Genomic DNA, 16,244 nt, shown 5'->3' with positions numbered 1-16,244 from the left:
AGCTGCAAAGCTGCAAAGCTCCGAAGGGGAAGGCTTTTCCTTTTCTTCCCTTCCTCCTTCTCTGCAGCCTCTCTGCTCTCCACAGGCCTGCCCCGCCTGCGCAGGAGGCGCCTCTCCACAGGCCGCTCCAGAGAAAGGTCCCAGACGGCCCCTCGAGGAGGCCCCGAATGACCTCTGGAGGCCGTCCCGGATGGCTGTGGAGGCTGGCCTGCCTCCTCAGGCCTGCCCTGCGCTACTCGGCAGGCTGTCCCTGCTGTCGCCTCTCTTCACTCAGTGTCTCCCCTCTCCCTTGTTCTACTTCTTCCTTGCTCTCTCTCCCCTACCCTCCTCAGGACTCTCCTCCGGACTCTCCTCAGGACTCTCCTCAGGACTCTCCTCCGGACTCTCCTCAGGAGCCTCCTCAGGACTCTCCACAGGACTCTCCTCAGGACTCTCCTCAGGACTCTTGGTCTCTCCCCTACTCTCCCCTTCTCGGTCTTACCTCAGGACTCCTAACAGGCAGCCTAGGCACAGGCTGTGCCCCTCCCCTTTCGGCGGCTTGCCCCGCCCCTTCGGCGGCATGGCACGCCCCTCCTGTGGCACTCCCCGCGGGGCGGGGCCAGCTTCTCGATGTCCCGCCCCCTCCGGTGGCCGGCTGTGCAGCAGTGAGGCTCACCTCTTGATTCCCGCCCCCTTCAGCCGGCCGGGCCACGGAGCCATGCAGATTATCGGCGCCCCACTTATTATCGGGGCCACGCTGGTTATTGCAACATCATTTCCATTTTCACTCACCAGGGCCTCAGGCTCAGCCTTTCCTCCGGTCATGGGTGCGCAGGGCACACAGGTCAGCACCAGCTGTGTCTGTTACCAGGGTAACCACAGTCTCCACTGTGGCTGACACACTGTTGGCTCTTCTCATCCATTCAAAATAGCACACTTCACACACTCAGCGTGCAATTTGTTATGTGATGCGCTGATTGATATCTATGGATGCCTGTCACACAACAGTTTCTACGCTCAACAGCTTCAGTCTCAGGGCTTTTCTTTGCAGCCCTCTCTACATGTGTCCGGCTTTTACGAGTATTACTCTGAGACCATGTTCACAGGACCGGTAAACTTCTAACATGCTCCTGGCACAAGGAAGTGTAAAGAAAACCCAATTGTGGGCTGGGAAGGTGGCTCAGTGGTAGAGTGCTTGCCTTGCATGCATGAGGTCCTGGGTTCGATTCCTCAGCACCACATAAGCAAAAAGAAAAATGCCGGAAATGGCACTGTGGCTCAAGTGGTAGAGTGCTAGTCTTGAGCTGAAAAGCTGAGGGACAGCGCCCAGGCCCAGAGTTCATGCCTCAAGACCGGACCCAAAAAAATTAACAAAAGAAAACAGAAAACCCAATTGTTGAACTATTACTGTGGAAAATGGAAATTTCAGAACATTTTGGAAGGGAGAGGTTTTCTGCAGGCATAACAGTGGAAGGAACTCAGGTGCAATGATGTCTTCAGCAGACCAGTCTACCCCATTCCTTTTGTGTACAAAGGGATCCCAGGAAGGGAATCAGCCTCTCCAAACACATGGCATTGGCTGAGGCTGAGTGGGGATTCATTTCCTTCCCTGTTTAACTGAGCCACCTGCTCCATTTCCCCCCTACACCTTTCTTTTTCATGGCCTCTGGAAACAGCAGTCCAGCCCCCTCTCTGTCCCCTCTGCTCACGTAGTAATAATCTCGTCATTGCTGATTCCAGAACCAGACTACAGAAAGCTCTGGGCTAGGTACCAGGTGTCTGACCTTAGAATGCTTCTCACTTTCCCAAAGCCTGGATTTTCTCATCCACACAAGTTACTGAGAATCTCACACGGCTCACAAGGCTTGCTTTGCCTATTTCATGATGGTGAAACAACTCACCACACATTCAGTCCCCTGACATTTTCTGTGAGGACATTGTCCCCATGTAGGGAACGCTTATGATTTTGTCCTGTCTTCATATTCATTTTTAACTGTAATTGAACTACTCCTAACAGAGGCTGGGCCTGCTCACTGTGACATCCTTTCCAAAGGGGTCCAGATGGCAGCAAGAGCAAAACAGACAGATCTCGCTCCACTTTCCTCCAACTCCTTTTACAGAAACCACTCAGACATTTGTACTCACAATAAACCTGACTACATTCAGTTCCTTCTGGACTACCACATCCATGCTTCACACTCCAGGATAGAGCAACCCTGGGGCCCTATTTGGATATCACTTTGGGCACAATAAAAGCACAAAGATGTAGGGCCCCTTTCTTTCTCTGCCTGTACCCTCTGACCTCCATGTTTTCTCTCTCCCTGACTGTGCCCTGAGATAAATACCCTTTGTTTGTGATTCCTGATCTTCCTTTCCTTTATAGCTTCATTCACCCCTCTCCTCTGTGACCCGCCTAACTTCTCAGCTGTGCTCCCGACCTCCCTGTTCACGCTATGCCCTAGCCATTCCTGTCCTTTCCCTCTGCTGGGTTCTGACTTCCTTGACTGTGATGAGCCCTCCACTCTGAGTCCTGTCTACTGTGCCTCACGACCTCCCTCTCCTCTCTTTTCTGTCACCTCCTGACCTTCCTGATGTCTTTTGGCTATATCCCCTGAACTGTATCTTCTGCTGGCTCAGCCCCCAGCCTCTTTGTCCTCTGTTAGTGCTCCTTGTTCACTCTGTCCTCTCTCTATCATGGCCCCTGCCGGTGCGCTCTCTGCTGTGGTTTTGATCTCCCTTTCCTTCTCTGCTGTGCCCTGTCACCTTCACTGTTATCTGATATAACCTCTGACTCTCCTCACATCTGCTTTCTATGCCCTCTAACTTCATATCCTCTCTAACTTCTCCATATTCTCCCAACTATGATCCTCAACCTCCATGTCTTTGCTTTCTATCTGTTCACCTTGTCTTTCTTGTCTTGTCTCTCTGTTATGACACCTGGACCAATCAGCCCCCTCTCCTCCACTTTTGTTCAGGACCCCTGTGTTTAACCTATAGGCATATCTCACTCCACAGAATACAAAGTTTACTAAACCTCTAGAATGTTCTTCTCTGGTTCTGTTATTGAGTCTGGTCTGTAATCTGAGCCCTGATGTGGAGGCCACAAGCTAAGTTCATACAAACTCTAAGAAAGAGCAGATAACATCCATGGTATGAAACCACATTTCTATTTTCCTAACACAAAGTATGCAAAGCTTAGTGCAGAAAAAGAAATAATACCTATGCTGACACACTCTTCCCTTGAGAGGAACAATTTGATCAAGTTTTAATGAATTATCACTTATTTTACACTCTAAATAAGAGGCTTTAGAATCAACTCACATAATTGATTGCTAGTCACTTAGGGAAATGGAAGGGTTCACAAGGTGACACTTTCATAAGTCCTGACAGGAACACTGCTAATTACATACAGCACTGCCTCTAGCTGGCTGACATGCACACCACTGCAGGCTCGGGAGCCTCTGACATTCTCTTCAAAAGTTGATAAGAAATTGGGTCCCTCTGCTCATATCTGTAACTCTGACTACTCAGGAAGCTGAAGACTGAAGAGCCCAGTTCTAACCTAGCCTAGGAAGGAAAGTTCCTGAGACTTTTATCTCCAATCAACCACCAGAAAGCTACAAGTGTATGTGTGACTCAAGTGCTAAAGCAATAGCCTTGAGTAGAAAAACTAGGGGGTAAGTGACAGTAGCCAGGCCCTGAGTTCAAGCTGCAGTACCAGAACACACACAAAAAAGACCTGTTTTTGTTTTCTTTCTCTTGCTTCATCAGAAAAAATCTCAATATGAAAAACTGATGATGAGCCTTATTGATCAATAAAATTTCTTTTTCAATGGACGAATCCTGAAAAGCTTCAGAAGAAAAGAACCATTTCTAGTTATTTCCTTTTAACAAGTGAACTGACAAAACCAATTGGAGAACCATCACCTTAGGGGAGAAACAAGCTAGGTAGAAATCATAAGCTTGTAATCACACATGAAACTAGAGATTGCTACAACTAGGATTGAGCAATTTACTTCTTTCCATAAAACATAGTGTAAAGTGTGTCCTTATGAAAAAAATGCCAGTTTCCCAATTCACTCACTCCCTCTGAGGTTTAAATGTACTCAGGACACATTTCTGAGAAGCATAACAATTCTAAAGGAAAAGAGAAGCTCTTCATTCAGCAAAAAAACAGGTTGCAATCAAGTGAGGTGACTCTCAAATCACTGCCAATGCAGCTTAAATAAAGCAGGTCATTTGCATAAGGAACCAGATTTAATCTTTATTTCCTCAACTTGCATTATACTGCTTGACCCACAGTTGACATTTGATGAGTATTTCCTGACTACACCGACCACTGATCTAAGAACTTCTGTACAACTTTCTAAAACTCTCTGTTATCTACCCTATATATCACTCTGAACACATATTGACCATCAATATGCGTCTTTAATGGGCTGAAATAACCCTAAAAGGAGAGCTGTGCAGTCCTCATTTGCCAGGCCAGATGGGAGGTAGAGGAGTGACAGCACCAGTCAAGACAGAAGAGTCTAGGAACAAGGCTTACCTCTGCAGCCAGGCAGGCTCCCACAGCATTCACATCAGGACACATTCCCATCCCAGCTACATTCAACAACCCACCACACCCCACTTTCTGACAGGACCCATAACTTCTGCATGGTCTGTCAAGATTGGGTCCTTTTGTGAAATAAAATACAGAGAATAGGCAAAGCAGCAGTGTCTGCTTTTAAACACAGACTTGAAGGAGACTTTGAGAGCCCACTGCCCCAAAGCACTGAGTCCTGTGGCTGCACTTGCCTAGGCCTCCCAGGTCCTCTGGGTAGGACTATCAGACCCTGCCTGCCATTAATCAGAGAACCCTGTCAGGTAATTTCAAAAGCAATATAAAACACCTAGGGTATGTTACAAATATACAGTCTCTTCCCCATGTACACATATACTTCCACTCATGAAATTGTGATTTGCAAAATGTAATCTGCTTTGGGCTCTACCAATCCAGAATATTAAAGATACACTGGGCGGGTATATGTACAGTCAAGGGAGAAGGCTGTGTATAGAGGGAGGAAATATATGTATTCACATCAGAAGCACAGGGCTCTATCTGTGCAATGGATGGACTTCTAGGAATCACTTGTAGGGGTCACTCAATGATGTCAGCAGGGCCAGACTTAACCTGCAGTTTTCTTAGGACATCTCCTGTCTGCAAGAGGTTCTGGGACAGTACCACACAGATCGATTCCACATCAGTGACAGTGACCTCACAGTTTCAAAACAGAAGTCATGTTATGTTAAACCCAAACTTTCCCAATTCTGTAGTTTCTACGAAATTCTCAGATTCTATTGTGAAATGGTTTAAATGGCCACAGAACAATATATTATTCAATTTCTTTAACCCAGAGGATTATTTCCATTCTATAGAATCTGGAAAGCCACTTCCCTTACTGTTGCTTCACAATTCCATTGAAATTCTGGTCTAAACAATGAACTATGTGGATCCCAAGAAAACTATTGTTATTTACTAATATTTTAGTGTGGACAAAGATTATTACCAGTAAGCATTTGGATGTGTTTTGCAAATATTTTCTCCTTGTGGGGCATTTTAAAAAATAATAAAAAACGTGAGTACAAATGGCAGACATGTGGTATGGGTCTTAGTTTCTCTTTGGAGTGCCGTGAACCAGAACACAAGGTAGAGATCTCATGAACAGAGAAGTTGGGATCTGGTTTGTGAAACACCCCCTCCTTACCAGGGCCAAGCAGTGAGCTATGCAAGAATCTTCCTCAGGTGAGAAGTATGCTCAGACATCTGCTGTGGAAGCATAGCACATCTTGGGGGACAGGAGACACCCACTAGCCAGGACATGTGGCAGTTGCAGGTTCTGTAAAGTGTTGTACCCTCTCCCTCACAGATGCCTGAGCAGCCACTTCTGACCTTCACAGTGGCTGCAAAGAGCCAAAACCGCAAAGGAGAACACAAAGGAAGATATCAAGCATTTCAGGAAGGCACATTCCCAGGGGAAGAGCCAGAGTTAAGAAGGGCTCAACAAGCTAGAGAGAAGCCTGAGGAAGAAATGAGGAAAGGAGAAAACTCAAGGGCTGGAATTTCCAGAAGACTCTCAGATTCCAACAGTGCTGCCTAACATCACTCTCTATGCACATGTGACTCCTACCCCAGTACAGCTGTGTGGTCCACACGGAGACTACCATGGTTTAACAAATCAACAGTCGAGGAATAAGAATCACAGTTGTCCAGGCCACATTGATCTGACAAAATCAGCAGGATAATTCCAACTAATGGAAAGTAAGTGATATTGAAAGAGGTTATGCTTTTATATTATTTTTTAAAGGGGGAGGGAGTTTAAGTTGCTAATAACCAGTGACCTTAATAGCTAAAAATCAGAGAAATTATTTATAGAGATATAACTTTGTATAAAGTTGAGCCATGTCAATATAGTCTAGGAAGATGTTTTAATTTTGTTTGTTTTTTTGTTTCTTTGGGAGGTTGAACTCAGAGCCTCATGCTCATGTGTTTTCCACTCAAGTCTGGTGCTCTTCTATTTAAGCCATACCTACACTTTGGGAATTTTTTGCTAGTTAAATGGAGATAAGAGTCACAAGGCAATGGATGAGCAAATGCTGCAAGATTCTCACTGCACACTATGTTGAAAATGAACTATAGAGCTGTAAGTGGGGATGGGAGGGAAAAATTAGGACAGAGAGAGAGAAGGGATGACATTGACCAAAAAGGAATACTTTTTACCTGAGTTGTGTAACTGTAAACACTCTACATATCACCTCGATAATACAGTAAACATTTTTAAAGTCAAATCATTAATCTCAGTTTTAAAAAGAATTTAAGAAAGAAAGTCTCAGATGGTGGTGCTTCCCGTTACCTGTCTGTTCTCTGTGCCAAAGGAGTCTGTGCCCACCTGACAGCCCTGCATCTCTCTGGTCTGCTTACTGGGTAGAGAGCCAACTCCATACACCTATGATACTAATGCAGGACCAAGCCACCTGGGCCAGGGCCAGTGATATCTTTTAGTAACAAAGTTCCTGGAAGATTCATCCACACCAAAACACCAGTGAGGACACTGGCCTGATCTTCCTGTCCAGCAATCTCATCTTATTCTCTCCTCTCTCAACATGCCTGTTAACCTTACCACAACGAGAGCTTTCTTGGGGACTGCAAGACACCTGGGCTCCCAGAGTCAAAAGTACTTTCATCTTCCGGACTTAGGAGGGCAAATCAACTATAAACCACCTCGTGCTAGCTTCATTTTCAGAAGCAGGCCAGCCACGGTTTTCATAAAAGTTTATAATAATGCAATGGCGTTTTCTGTTTCTGGTACAGTTTTAAACGATTTTCTACACTCACGAATGTATCCCGCCACTCGTGGGTTCCAGGTCTGCATAGAAAGAATCACGAGCATCCTGAACACGGCGGTAGGGCCATGTCCGCGTCTGAGTGTCCTCCACTGTCCATCACTCCAGTCCTCCGCTTGGTGCTAATGCCTCCTTGCTGCTCTCTTCTCTTCTGTGTTTCAAGTAGCCAGAGCACACCAAAAATAAGCTTCAACCTGTAAACCCCACCCCAACCCTCCAGCACACTGCTCTGTGCCCTGGAGCCTGCTGAGCCTCCAACCCAGATGCTCCTAGGGACACTATCGCCACTTGGTGCCGCGAGTGCCTCTGCTGGTGTCCGCGAGGAAGTGCAGACCAGACATAAACCCCGCACATTTGCCAGGCTGAGCCTGGCCCGGAGCCCTTAGAGACTCAACTGTGCTCACACACTGGGTCCAGTCCATACCTCCTCTTCGACAGTTCAATATGCTTCGGACTAAGGAAGTGAGTTATGAGCTGAGTGATATTTGCATACAGTGCAAAATATTGAGCACTCCCTTAAAATTTGCATATTCATTTAAAATGAGAGGTTAGGACAGAATAAACTACTGTGGCTTTAAGGAAATAATCACATAGAACAAAAGCGTGTCTAGGGTTAGCACTTTACTATTTCTATTCCAGCTGGGAATGAGAGTTCTACACTAAATGACTAAAAAACTATTAATTTCTGGGCACCACTAGCTCATGTCTGTAATCCTACCTACTCAAAAGCAGAGATCTTAGGATCACAGATTGAAGCCAGCCTAGGCAGCAAAGCATGTAAGAATTTTATCTCCAATTTATCACACAGATACCTCTCTCCAAGAGTGGAGCTGTGCAGAGCACTACCCTTGAGCACAAAAACACAAAGGACAGCACCCAGAACCTGACTTCAAGCCCTAGATTTGGCACAGAATAATGAATTGAAAATAAACCTAATTTGAATATGGCAGAGGACATCAACTGGAATTTTTCCACAGCAGATATACAGCCCCATGAAACATCACTAGTATTTAGGAAAAGGCCAAACCACAGGGTCTCACCACTTTACCTCCACTAGGATAGCTGTTATAAAGCAAGCAGAAGCAAGTGGAGCTGTGGCTCGAGTGTTACACTGTTAGCCTTCAGCAAAAAGCTCAGGAAGAGGCTTCTGCCCTGGGTTCAATCCCATGATCAGCACACATGAAAAACCACACAAAAGAGAAAGTTGAGGTTGGTAGTAACTGGAAGAACATGGAGCCCTAGTTCCTTGCTAGTTTTTTATTTAGGTTGTTTTGTTTGGCAATAGTATGATTTGAACTCAGGACCACATTAGGCAGAGTTAGGGTCCCATTATTTTTATGGCTCTTTAGTTATTTTTCAGATCTTTTTCAGTTATCATTGTGATAGTTTTCCTCAGAGCGGCTTTGGACTCCAGTCCTCTACTTCTGTCTCCTGCTTAGCTGGGATTACAGATAAGAGACCGAGTCATCATAGGCCATTATTCCATTTCAGCAGGAAGCATCTAGACATTGACAATAACTCTTTTTAAAGAAATTGGTGGGTACAATTGCGAGTGAGGAAAATGTAATAGGACCTGACATCTGAATATGTTTACATGTGAGGATTTAGTTCATGACTAGACCAAGATGCCTCCAGTTACTTGAATTTTTCAAAGGCAGCATTTTTCTCTTCTTTCTCACTCTCCTATCGCCCCACCCACACACCTAATTGCCATTCCCTAGAAGAGGAAATTCAGGATGATTCTCATACCTTGAGTCAAGGTCACCACACTCCTCTCCTTATCTTGCTTTCCAAGGTATTGAAGGAACATTTAGGACGATGACTACATCTCTGGAGACTGCTGGTTAACACATTTGGAAATAATCAGGCCCAAGAACACCATTAGGCTGGACCTTCATGCCTCAGCGCTTAAATCCATCAGGAAGTCCATGCTCCTGGGTGTGTCCATAAAAACCTCTTTTTTCCCCTACCCACAAGTTCTGCTCTTCTTTCTCAGACAATAGCTCAAGTAGGTCTCATTTTGCCTGCAAATTAATATACCTTTATTTCCTTTACGCTAAGACATTAATCTCACTGACATTGAATTGACATTGAATTCAGGGAACTGAATTTTCAGTAACACAGGAGAGTTGGGAGCTGAAGACTACAAAGCAAAGTGAAAAACACAAATTGCAGAGTAAACTCTAAATTTTCAAAACTGATAACGACATAGACTATAAGCAGTGATCTCCAAAGAAACAGGTAATATCTGAGTCAAGGGGAAAGGCAGAGGAAATGGATGGAAGAATGCCTCTGACAGGTTGAGCAGGTGAATTTGGAGGTAGGAATCTAGAGGGCCCAAGAATGAAGGACTTGATGAGCTAGTGGCAGTGGTAGGGCTTTGTGACACATCACTCTTTCCCCTTTGTGACTTAGTAGAAAACCAGGCCTTTGTGATGTAGGCCTTCATTTACTATATATTGCCAAAGAAACTCCCAGAGCTCAGTTGCTCAAGAGCAATAGTGCGATTCAGATGATGGAGAATCCTCTCTTGTCACTGAAAAGCGTTGCTATTCCATGGCTGAGCCCTGAACTCACCACCTTTGCAACGGATATGATCCTTGCCATTGTGGGTGGGGTGGGGCTCTACCTCCTGCTACTGCTACTTCCCTGCTTCAAGGAAAATCCATCCTCACCAACACCTGAGAGAAAGAACAAACTGACTAAGGTAAGATCTCTAAGGGCAGACCACCCAAAAATAGGTAGGTAGGTAGGTACGTAGATAGATAGATAGATAGATAGATATAGATAGATAGATAGATAGATAGATAGATAGATAGATAGATAGATAGATAGATAGATAGATAGATAGAGACACACACACACACATTGGAATTTTACTTATCAGTTAGACTGATGCTGTAGCATTTGTATAGGAATAGAAGACTTGGGAAAATTAAGTGAATTAAGTCAGTCCCAGAGAGACAAAGGATCCATGTTTTCCTTGATATGTGGAAGGTAGATTTAGTGTATATACTCAACAAATACGGAGGATGTTACACATGTGTACACAAATGTATTGACTGAGATATGGTAGAGTCAAAGGAGATTTTAAAGTGGAATTTATTAGAAAGCCAAAAGTCCAAGTTCAGTAAAATAGAAAAATCAGAAATGTGTTGTTGACAGGGTGGGGAGGGGTCAAAGGGAAAGGGGGGTACTCAATGGAGAAGAGGGGGATATGTAGACAAGAATCCAATATATAATCTATCACAGTAAGAAAGAAAGAGCTGATTTGCGGGGGGGGGGGGGGGACACACTGCAGAAAGAATTAACAGTTATACCAATTTGTGAAATAGCAACTCCCGTGTACAACTGCTTGATAATTTTTTAAATGGTTCTTTAGTTTACTGATGTTTGCACTTCTCAAAAACAAGTAACAAAGCCTCTAGAGGGGAAATTCCAGAAAAAAAGAGAGACATCTTCTCCTAGGAACTATCAGCATACAGGGCACAATGTCAGTAGCATAAGGTAGTATTCTGAGTTCTCAGAACAGCTGTGTGGAGTGCAGCAAGTACCAGGGTTAATTCAAACCCTGAAACTCAGCAACCAAGGACTGAGGTCCTGAGAGCTGAGGACTTGAACACTCAATCCTATGTCACAGCAGGTGCCTGAAAACTGCACTTTCCCCAGTGTTAGGCTGATTAGCGGACTGTTCAAGGCCCATGTCAACCTCCCATCAGAGGATAAGGTCACCTTTGGACTCAGGAAGGAAAAGCCAACCTGGAAGCTGAGAGGCACCTGGAAATCAGGTTCTTGGTCCTTAGAACAGAAAAAGCACTGAGGTGATCTTTGTTGTCTATCTCATATAAGAAAAACAGAAATGAGCTGGGAAGGTGGCTCAGTGATAGAGCACTTGCCTTGCATAGGTGAGGCCCTGGGTTCGATTCCTTACACCACATAAGCAAAAAGCAAACTGCCAGAAGTGGTGCTGTGGCTCAAGTGGTAGAGTGCTAGCCGTGAGCTGAAGAGTGCCCAGGCCCAGAGTTCAGGCCCCATGAACCAGACCCTGCCCCCAAAAAAGAAAGAAAAACAGAAATAATTAGCAGCCACACTAACTGTGAAGAAAGGAAATGCAGGGACATAGGTGAAGACATCATTTTATCCAGAAACACCAAATATCTTAAACTTGTCTAGGGAAAGGAAAAGAGTAAAGAGGTCTAAGTCACGTTTTTCTCATCTCTCAGTATCCTGTGGAGAAACGAGGCCAGATCAAGTGCAGGAAGAAACGTGCTGCTCTGAAAGGTAGGCTCCGCAAGTTCTCCCAAGGGGATTTGATCTCGGTCTCTGTCAGCAAGAGTCAGGCCACCAAGTATTTCAGTGTGTAAAACCTTAGGAGGAGAGTCCTGGGAAAGAAACCAGAACTGGAGACATTTTTCAGGTTCTCTGCATGGAATGAAGCTGCGACATGCATCATAACAAATGGGAGGGGCTGAGAGGCTGTGAGGTCACACTGATGATGTGGAGGTGTGTCACACAGGAGGAGGGGCTGAGAGGCTGTGAGGTCATACTGATGATGTGGATGTGTGTCACACAGGGGGAGGGTCTGAGAGGCTGTGAGGTCACACTGATGATGTGGAGGTGTGTCACACAGGGCAGGGCTGAGAGGCTTAGAGGTCACATTGATGATGTGGAGGTGTTTCACACAGGGGGAGGGGCTGAGAGGCTGAGAGGTAACAGTGACTTGATGAGGAGCTGGGAACTTCAAGCCCACATGTGGCCCAATTCAATTCCCTAAAAACTGTATGAGCAATGAGATGTCCTTTTTCCGGGTGCCCCAAGAGGTGGTGCAGATGATGGAGGTTTGCAGGCCGGTGGTCCCTTGTAAATAAAGAAGCACTACCCCTCTATATGCCCTCTTAGCACTGGTACACATCTGGCGGCCATGGATACAGATCTGGGATCCAATGTGATCTTCCATGTTCTTTAATAGACAGATGTTTCCTTCAGCCTCCTGTAGGTTCCAGAGGCCCTCCCTTATCTGCCCTAACCACCATCTGTTTCTAGTTTGCAGAGAGATTCGGGAAGAGCTTGAGGAGATGCATGACTTAGCTTCCCTTCTGAGTAGGTAAGGTTTTCCCCATGTCCCTGTGCCTGCATTTCTACCCCAGAGAATGGAATTGTCTTGGGGTTGAGGAAGACTTTAGGTTGGCCTGGGATGTGGCGGAAGCCACAGGATGTAGAAAAGCAAGGGCTGTGTAAATGTCAGGGTGTGGTACTGTGGGTGCCCTGGACAGCAGGTAAATACCCTTGCCCATACTGGGACTGTCTGTTGCTGAATGAAGTTTGTCTCCTGTCTCCTACAGCGCCCTAGGGAAACTCGATGACACTGGAAGCTTTCAGCGTTTCTTAAAAGGAGATGCCTTAGGTGAAGTTTTCAACTCAGAATCTGCTACAGCCCTCCCGTCAGCGAGGGACTCTGAGGAGGACACTTTCTCCAGCACTGTGTCCCTGAAGGCTTCCCCATCTCCTTCACCCCAGGGCTTGCAGCCTCTGGCCTCTACCTTGTCACCAGTCCACATGGGTTCCTCAGTTTCTGTTGAGTCACACTCATCCCAGAGTGTGTCTCAGCCTCCGGAGCCGTCGATTGCTCTAGGAGAAGGGTCTTTTCCCTGTTCTCATTTTCCTCCACCTGTGGCCTGCACTCCACCCAGGCACGACTCACACTCGGGTCTTCCCCCATGTGACATCAGGGAAGTCCCACCAGAAACCACCCCACAGAGCTCTCCAACCAACAGCTCTCGGGTGCCTTCTCCTATCCCAACCCTCAACTCTGATCTCCTGGAGTTGCCATACAGAGTAATTAGTAAGAGGGCAAAGCTGAAATCAGCTTCTCAGGAGAAAGAACACCCTCTGGATTCTCGGGGGAACATGATGAAGTCACTAGGCAGTGCACAAGACACTGCCATCCCTCAGCCCTTCTGGAACACCGAGGGAAAACCACAGCAGCTTCCTGATTCTCAGGAGCTGTTTTTCCCCATGGTCTTGCAGAAATGCTGCCAACTGTTCTGGGGCCTTCCCTTCCTGCACAGCGAGTCTCTGGTGGCTCCTGTCCAAATGTCTGGTCATCCACTAGACTTACCCTTTATTTTATTCAATAGTTTCTTGCACTTAGTGCCGGTACAAGTCCAAGCTAAAGTACCTCCACCGTACTTTCTACCACAGCCTTTACAGCACCATTTGGTCAAATCACAACCCTTCACTCCAACCGTATCCTGGCCTCAGCCTTCCTCAGTGGCTGAGATCCAGACCTATGCCCATGGCACCTTCTGTACCCTAATACAATCCTGTACTTCACCTCCAGTGAGGTCCTGTACAATCCCCCCTGTTGTTCAACAATTAGACCATCATCTCAAGAAGAAACACCTACAATGTCATAGAACTTTACCCTCTGTGGTCAAACAGTCTCACAAAACCTTTAGTCAAGAACAGGGTACCTGGAACCAGAGAGGCTTTAGTGATGATTCCAGTGATTTTATTAGGCTAGAGATGAGGAAAAAGCTGGAACATCACCTCCAAGGGAGGATCCTACAGCACCTATGTAAAACAAATCACAAGATCCAGCTGTCACCTAAGAATTTGACAGGAAGAGATCAGACAGACCACAAACATGCATTTTTACAAAACTCTACATCTGTAGAGAATTGGTACCTGAATATTCAGAAAACAACCCCAGAGTGTCCAGTATCCCAAGGATGGAAGAACTCTAGAACGGATCTGCAATTCTCTATGAAGAGAGTAGTGAGAGCTCTAGACAGGAATGCAGAAAGCTCCTCAGGGGATTTTCTAGAGGCCAAAACACAGAAAAAATTAGAAAGCGACATGATGAGACCAAGTAGTGATTCAGGATATTTTCCCCCAACTCATTCAAATAAGAACTATCTAGGAGAAACCCCAATAGCACATCTCATCACTAAATGGGAGCAGACCTGTAGCGACAAGGTCCCTATGCATGTTTGTCATTACCGGGGCAAGACAAATCATGCCTTGCCCGCCCGTGGTAACTCCAACTCTAGCAAGAACACTGGCGGAGAACGACCCTTAAATACCAGGGAAACCTGCAAGAGCTCCTCCCAGGAGGTTTCCCACATTGATGCTGCCACTCAACAGCTGCTAGATGTGCATATCAAGAAGCTTTGGGCAAAGCACCAGTGGGGCTTATGCCTAAAAATTCTCAAACCGATAAACATCCTTACTCTGAAAAAGGCTCCCCCTTTACCAACTTCACAGGGAGCTTCACCCTACATGGCCTGTAGTAACTTCAAGGCCTATCACACAGTGAAGGAGGGTGCATGCCAGAGAGAAGCCCTTCCCAAAGAACAAAAGAGCAAAGAAAGAGAAAAAACTGAAGGCCATGCCTTACAACCTTCTCAACCTCCTTCACAACCTGAAACCCCGAGGGGAACACAGGATAATCATAACTGTGGTCCCTTGGAGGTCTCTCCTAGTGGAGAGGAATGTAGACTGCTTTCTGAGACTCCATCTTGTATCTTACTAGGAAGAAAGTGGCACCATAACATTGTGCCAGAATCAGAAGGAAGCAGTTTAGAAACAACAAATAGCCCAGAAATGGGCATATCTGCAACAAATGAAAAAAAAAACCTCTGCCACAGTGTGTCCATTAAAGAGGTCTTTGTTACACCCAATTCTGAGTACACAGAAGGTCTCATGGAAATGGGAGAGTATAAAAAGCCCACTAACCTGGATTTCAATAACTTGAAACTCAGAAATTCAGAACTAGTGAGGACCACTGAAACACTATTACCACCGAGAATTTCAATTTCCAACTATCCACTTGATTCATACTTTAAAGAACACACAGGATCAACCAGTACAAGCGAAAGCACCCCTTTTGATGATATCCTTCAGGACTGCAATGCTGACCCATTCCTGCAAGGTGGTGCCCCCGAGATGCTGATTGCTGACGACATGTTTGCTTCTCAGAGCTCTCTAACTAGCTCAGAGAACCTTTCTGGAAGCAGCACATCCACTTTCTATGAGCGACGCACTCCCTTGCCAAAGGGAGTGCAAATCATGAAGCAGCAAGAACCTAAGACATCTAAACTCCAGCAGCCATGGTACAGCAAAATGTTTCATGGGCATAATGAGACACAGAGCTGTGAGAGGCCCAAAGCTCCAACACAGAAGGCAAAGCCAGCAGGAATGAGGCCCTCACAAGGCTGGAAGCTGAACTCTCCTGCCCAGGTTAGGAAAACAAGAACTGTGAAGAACTCCAGCCTACCTGTGTCAGAGAAAGCACAGCATCCCCCGGAGAGTCAGTTCGGAAACCGAATAATGAAGTTTTTTATGTCTATTTTCCCTAGAAAAGTCTACAGTCAGGCAGACTCACTGTCAAATTCAAAAATCCAGTCAGCCAATAGCAAGAACCAAGACTTAACAAGCAGAATCCAAGACAGTGGAGGGCCTGAAGCCCAGACACTCAAGAACACCATTGGGTGAATCCTAGAAAAAAAATTCACGTTAGGCCTTCTGCCTCCAACAAAACTTTCCACAAAGAATTTCAAGCCCTCACAGATAGACATTCCCACTCCTACATGGCTCCTCCTTACCAAGGAGGAGTCCAAATGAAGACCAGCAGGGTCTCTTCCCCAAACCAGCCACACTGTCCATAGCCGTCCTCTCAATGACAGAAGGCTCTCAAACCATAACAATGCTGGGACAGACTTGCTTCCCAGAAAGCCTGTGTCTCTATTCAGCCATGCCTGACAGCATAGGCCAAGGGAGACACATGTCCCAGGGCAGCATATCCATTGCCCAGGGCAATGTCCTCAGGGTGGGTTAGGCAGTCATGCATATTATGCTTAGCATGTACTTCCTTGCGA

The 16,244-nt window shown here is 45.9% G+C and overlaps 1 protein-coding gene across 1 annotated transcript; it reads left to right on the top strand.

Moving 5' to 3' along the window:
- Nucleotides 1-559: 559 nt before the first annotated feature.
- LOC122114852 (spermatogenesis-associated protein 31A6-like) lies at nucleotides 560-15,861 on the top strand. The gene is made up of 7 exons (XM_042688114.1): nucleotides 560-823; nucleotides 1,031-1,090; nucleotides 5,892-6,010; nucleotides 7,334-7,561; nucleotides 9,781-10,072; nucleotides 11,589-11,713; nucleotides 12,708-15,861. Exons 1-7 carry the CDS (start codon nucleotides 560-562, stop codon nucleotides 15,859-15,861), a joined length of 4,242 nt encoding a protein of 1,413 aa, XP_042544048.1.
- Nucleotides 15,862-16,244: the final 383 nt, after the last annotated feature.

Source organism: Dipodomys spectabilis, unplaced genomic scaffold, assembly GCF_019054845.1.
Source record: "Dipodomys spectabilis isolate Male_0828 unplaced genomic scaffold, ASM1905484v1 ptg000112l, whole genome shotgun sequence".
Taxonomy (NCBI): domain Eukaryota; kingdom Metazoa; phylum Chordata; class Mammalia; order Rodentia; family Heteromyidae; genus Dipodomys; species Dipodomys spectabilis.
This window is presented reverse-complemented; position numbering and strand designations above follow the sequence as displayed.

Bases quoted from the DNA above. Each gene is read 5' to 3' on its own strand.
- LOC122114852 (XM_042688114.1), top strand. From the start codon at position 560: ATGGCACGCCCCTCCTGTGGCACTCCCCGCGGGGCGGGGCCAGCTTCT. The intron at 824-1,030 runs GTCAGCACCAGC...TTTTCTTTGCAG, and splicing joins TGGGTGCGCAGGGCACACAG to CCCTCTCTACATGTGTCCGG. The intron at 6,011-7,333 runs GTTAAGAAGGGC...TTTCTGGTACAG, and splicing joins TTCCCAGGGGAAGAGCCAGA to TTTTAAACGATTTTCTACAC.